At 44.8% G+C, this 6,000-nt stretch overlaps 1 protein-coding gene across 2 annotated transcripts in view; it reads left to right on the plus strand.

Moving 5' to 3' along the window:
- The window catches only part of sdcbp2 (syndecan binding protein (syntenin) 2), a 36,840-nt gene extending 31,518 nt beyond the window's left edge, over nucleotides 1–5,322 (plus strand). For both annotated transcript variants that reach the window (XM_048241592.1, XM_048241591.1), the window contains exons 6-9: nucleotides 13–188; nucleotides 3,592–3,763; nucleotides 4,204–4,295; nucleotides 4,489–5,322. In XM_048241592.1, coding sequence (XP_048097549.1) covers nucleotides 13–188; nucleotides 3,592–3,763; nucleotides 4,204–4,295; nucleotides 4,489–4,543 — 495 coding nt within the window. In that variant the 3' untranslated portion in view covers nucleotides 4,544–5,322. The remainder of the gene's footprint in view (nucleotides 1–12; nucleotides 189–3,591; nucleotides 3,764–4,203; nucleotides 4,296–4,488) is intronic.
- Nucleotides 5,323–6,000: the final 678 nt, after the last annotated feature.

Here is a 6,000-nt window from a genome sequence, read left to right on the forward strand (position 1 = left end):
TTCCATCCTCAGGGCATCTTCATCCAGCTGGTGCAGGCCAACTCTCCGGCCGCTCTGGCTGGCCTGCGCTTCGGAGACCAGGTGCTGCAGATCAACGGGCAGAACTGTGCTGGCTGGAGCACCGATAAGGCCCACAAGGCCCTGAAGTCCGCCGCCGAGACGCGCATCGAGCTCATCGTACGCGACAGGTCAGTTCACGTGAACGTGAGGGAGCACGACTGACGGGGAAAAGTCTCTAGTTTGAGTGAACGTGAGGGAGCACGACTCGGCATCAAGAACACGTCAAGACGCGCCAAGAACATGTTAGCCTTTACACTACAGAACATGTGGTCACATGTCTCCCTGACCACCTCAGGATGAGGGATAAAATCCCAATGTGCCTGGTGATTGTTTACACTCTTAATTAGCGCTGTCCACTTGTGATCAGATCACCAAAGACACTCTTATTTAGCGCTGTCCACTTGTGATCAGATCACCAAAGACCCTCTTAATTAGCGCTGATAGATAGATAGTCTTTGTCATTGACACTTTTTGCAAAGGTACAACAAGATTAAAAGTGCGGTCAACTCATGAGGTTTGCATAAGAACAATAAATAGTTTAAAAAATACACATATGAATATAAAAAGAATATAAACATATATTGCACTGCTTCTGAACAGGAATGGTTCTGTACAGATTTCACTGGTAAAAAACATTACTCCACAATAAAATTTGCACAATGGGTTAGGGGCCAAGAACAGACTATTTCAAATTCGAAGAGGTAAGGGCCATGATTGCCTTCGGATAGAAACAAGTTTTTAAACGGTTTGTCCTGGTTTTCATTGTTCTCTATCTCCTGCCTGATGGCAAGAGCTGAAAGTGACAGTGACCTGGGTGTGAAGGGTCCTTTGAAATGTCTATTGCCTTCTTACGGCATCTGGAGGCGTAGATCTCTTCCAGCGTGGGGAGGGGGCAGCATATGGTCTTCTCTGCTGCCCTGACGCAGTGGAGATGTTGGAACCCAGCCTGACCCTCTGGGAGCGGCCTGTTAAAAAGCTGTCACTTGTGATCAGATCACCAAAGACGCTCTTAATTAGCGCTGTCCAGATCACCAAAGACACTCTTATTTAGCGCTGTCCACTTGTGATCAGATCACCCAAACCACATTTTCAAAACATATGCAAACAGGTCAGGTGTGAATGATTCATCTTATGATCTTCATATGATTAGGGATCATTTATATGATGAGGTGATCTAAGGTCTCCAGGTAATTAGCATAGAAATGTGTTTGTGTGGCCATGTCTAGCTGAGGTGGGGTGTTTGTGTGACCATGTCTAGCTGAGGTGGGGTGTTTATATGTTCATGTCTAGCTGAGGTGGGGTGTTTATATGTTCATGTCTAGCTGAGGTGGGGTGTTTGTGCGACCATGTCTAGCTGAGGTGGGGTGTTTATATGTTCATGTCTAGCTGAGGTGGGGTGTTTATATGTTCATGTCTAGCTGAGGTGGGGTGTTTGTGTGACCATGTCTAGCTGAGGTGGGGTGTTTGTGTGACTATGTCTAGCTGAGGTGGGGTGTTTATATGTTCATGTCTAGCTGAGGTGGGGTGTTTATATGTTCATGTCTAGCTGAGGTGGGGTGTTTATATGTTCATGTCTAGCTGAGGTGGGGTGTTTGTGTGACCATGTCTAGCTGAGGTGGGGTGTTTGTGTGACTATGTCTAGCTGAGGTGGGGTGTTTATATGTTCATGTCTAGCTGAGGTGGGGTGTTTATATGTTCATGTCTAGCTGAGGTGGGGTGTTTATATGTTCATGTCTAGCTGAGGTGGGGTGTTTATATGTTCATGTCTAGCTGAGGTGGGGTGTTTATATGTTCATGTCTAGCTGAGGTGGGGTGTTTGTGTGACTATGTCTAGCTGAGGTGGGGTGTTTATATGTTCATGTCTAGCTGAGGTGGGGTGTTTGTGTGGCTGGAGTCCAATCTGGGCTTCCACACGAGTTGGATGGGAAGTGGGGAGAACCAGCAGCTGCCACCAGCAGATTGTATCAATATTTCAAACCTGCTGTGCTCCGTCACCGAGCACTTGCTCTCGATATGGCCGTGCTGTGCTCCGTCACCGAGCACTTGCTCTCGATATGGCCGTGCTGTGCTCCATCTCTATATGGCCGCTGTGAAGGTGCCGTGCACACGGGGCGCATCATGTTGGAGGCTTTGAGCCGTTTGGACGACACTCACAAACACAGATGGGCGACACGCAAGGCAGTTGGGTGATGTCATTGTTTCCATTGTGGAATTATAGGGCAAAGTTCACACAGATAAAACAAGATTTTCCTTCCCCTGCCAAACCAGAGTGCATGTGGTCGATTTGGTTCCCCCTGGTGGTCATAATTATGGTCACACCTAATCAGTGACACATTTTTGTCCAGGACCTCAACAAGCAGAGCAAACCAATCACCTCACAGTTGCTTAGTTTATCTGCTATCGACCTCCTTTGCTCTGTTTGTCCTCCCTCCCTTCCCCTCCTTTGTGAAGTAAACCAGGAAGTAGGACTGCAAGGAGGATGGGGGAATGAAGGAGAGGCAGATATGGCAAACGAGACGTCCTCCTCACTCACGCATCACTTTTCTTTTAAGAGACGTTAACAGATCATTTTACACGCAAATTGCAGAGAATATTAACTTGTACCATAAAGCCTAAAACTATCATATGGGCCTGGACTATTCCCACTTATTGAGCCTAGTAATGAGGTAGTGTTTGATAGTTCTCGAGACATACATTAAAACTTATACAACGTGAACAAAAGGCATTAACTTTTTTTTACAAAAGTGTGCATGGTAGCTCATGATGATTCCAGCATATAACGGTATTTTCTTGGTCTATCTACTTGGTTATTGTCGCTAATAAATCGCTACAAACTTGTTTGAAAACTTGACAAACGTGGGAGGGAACTTTTCATCTTTACAGCTTGGACCAATGATCGCACAATTCCGACTGAAAACATTTCCGTATAGGATGCTCGTGTTTCCTCGCGTATCGGCCCTGTTCTCATCTCCTCTGGTTGCAATTAGACAAATGAGACATCCTCGATGACGCCGAGCTATGAACGATTTCCGGGGCACAAACTCGAGGACCGATGAAAGAAGCAGCACGCAAATAAATGTTTGGGATCCACCCCTAGCCATAAGGGTCTCCTATTGGCCAGGCCAGAAGCATACTGTACCTAGTCATAAGGGTCTCCTATTGGCCAGGCCAGAAGCATACTGTACCTAGTCATAAGGGTCTCCTATTGGCCAGGCCAGAAGCATACTGTACCTAGTCATAAGGGTCTCCTATTCATGGGTTTCATCAGGTCCCTTTCCACAGGTGTATTAATCAAGCACCATGCAGTCTGTATTGATAATCAAGATGCTTGATTTTAAACACCTGTGGAAAGGGACCTGATGAAACCCATGAATTGGCCAGGCCAGAAGCATACCTAGTCATAAGGGTCTCCTATTGGCCACTGTTGTGATATGAATGATGATCCATATGAGTAGGTTTGGAGATGTTTCCTGTGTGTGCTCCCCTGATTGGCTGATTGCTGACCTGCTCTTCCTCCGCGTGTGTGTCCAGGCCTTTCCAGCGCGCCATCACCATGCACAAGGACAGCTCCGGTCACGTGGGCTTCATCTACAAGTCCGGCCGCATCACCTCGCTGGTCAAGGATGGCTCGGCCGCACGCAACGGCATGCTGACTGACCACTACATATGTGAGATCAACGGCCAGAACGTCATCGGCCTGAAGGTTTGATCTCGGGCCTGTCTGTGGCTTTTCACAATGTAGCTGCTATCTGGCATCTCAGTTTGTGTCTCTGATCATCATGTCAAATCCAGTTTGTGTCTCTGATAATCATGTCAAATCCAGTTTGTGTCTCTGATCATCATGTCAAATCCAGTTTGTGTCTCTGATCATCATGTCAAATCCAACTGAATTGCTAGTTTGTGTCTTTGATCATCATGCCAAATCCAACTGAATTGATCATGCCAAATCAGTTTGTGTGTTTGATCATCATGCCAAATCCAACTGAATTGCTTTGTGTGTTTGATCATCATGCCAAATCCAGTTTGTGTGTTTGATCATCATGCCAAATCCAGTTTGTGTGTTTGGTCATCATGCCAAATCCAACTGAATTGATCATCAAGCCAAATCAGTTTGTGTGTCTGAATTGCTTTGTGTGTTTGCAGGACACTCAGATTAAAGACATCCTGACCACCTCCCCCACCGCCATGACCATTACGATCATGCCCAAGTTCATCTACGAACACATGATTAAAAAGTGAGTATTTGCAGGCAGCGAACACCAGCTAGTATAAAGTCGAAGAGTGGACGTAGTGTGTTTTGCAAGACCATTATAATCCTCACATATCTGTTTTATGATCTAACAAAAATCTAATGCCTATCTCCGGCTGCAAAAAGGTGAACGTTTGTCATGTGTTTGGTTGTAATTGTGCATGGCTTGGTGCTCGTAGGATGTCTGGGGGTCTGCTGCGGTCTGCCATGGACCACTCTGTGCCTGAGGTCTGAAGCTCCGCCCCCTGGCCCAACCTCTCCAGATGCCTACAATCTCTCCAGCCTGCCCACTGGCCACCGGGTCGGCTGCTCTATTGCTGAACTGAAAACGACTTCAAATCACATGCGTTTATTACATACACGTATATATGTATGTTACGAGATGCCTTCTTTTCTACTGTATTATATATAGTTCAGTACTTTTGACCTTAAGATCTGTCTAGTTCCTTTTTTTACGTTCTCCCCTTTCATATTGTTTTAATATTGTTGTCTTTTAAATGTACTTCCTAATAATGCATCACATCACATTTATCAAGTGTTAACGTTTTTAATTTGGCTCATGACGTGCACCTTTTTTACTGTATTTTTTTTTATAAAGGAGCAGATAACGAAGCCATAGGTTTAAGTTGAGAGCTTCCGTAGTGGTAAAGCAAAAGGATTGTGGGCATTGACTAGCACCTGCACCTGACACCCTCCCCCCATTCGCATGCACAAGCAAGTGAACCCCCATCCCCCCTCCCCCGTTTATTTCTTAACTGATGTTATGTTAGTTTATGCCAAGAATGAATGATTGATTGATTGATTGATTTACAGCTTTAGACTGAGTATGTGTTAAAAAAACAAAACATCACTTGATTTGTCATTCTGTTTTTTTAAGGAGTTTGTAACTTTTTGATAATCCTCACCACCACCATCCTGAACATGTTAGATCCTGTAAAAATATAAATATGAACGTAACCACAAGATGATTACTGTGCAAGGGAAAAAAAACAATAAATAACTGCTACAAAGTGGTCAGTCTGCCATGTGCAACACGCCTATTTCCCAGAGCTCTTTTGAGTTTGGTTCTCCAAGTCTGCAATGTAACACCCACCAACGTAATAAAAATCTGCAACCTGGAGAGGTTCCGGGGAATAGAATTGACCTGAAGTTCGCCTACAAAAAAGCTGCCGTCTTTGGCATCCGGTATCTGGCGATTTACGGGCCGTCCTACTGGTTAGGGACCGGTTGTTGGGTCGGCAACCTTTTTTGCCTGGAGAGCCACTTTTACCAAATGTATTACTTTTTTAGAAGAGCCACATAAAGACGGTTACAAGAAAAAGTTTGGATATTTAACGTACAGTTATAGGTTCATTCAACAGAAGATTTTTAAATGGCCTACATTTTCTACTAGTTTTAATGTGCAAGTAACTTGAAATGTTGAATGACAGAAGTAGGCTTCCCATGCTAAACACCACCCCCTATTTTTCCAGTGTCCTTTAGTATGCAAAGTAACATCATAGTTAACAACACAACACTCAATTTTCATTGACATGTCATTGGCGAAATTGAACATTAGGCCTACCAGAGATTAGATTTGGTGATGGCCTTGGAGTCTGGCTGGCTCATCTTCAGTGAGGTGGTGAAGTGTCATGCAAGAATTGAGGATGTCACCATTTAAGGGCAACTCCACGCAAAACTGTCACATCCAT

Source organism: Alosa alosa, chromosome 4 (genome assembly GCF_017589495.1).
Source record: "Alosa alosa isolate M-15738 ecotype Scorff River chromosome 4, AALO_Geno_1.1, whole genome shotgun sequence".
Lineage (NCBI taxonomy): Eukaryota > Metazoa > Chordata > Actinopteri > Clupeiformes > Clupeidae > Alosa > Alosa alosa.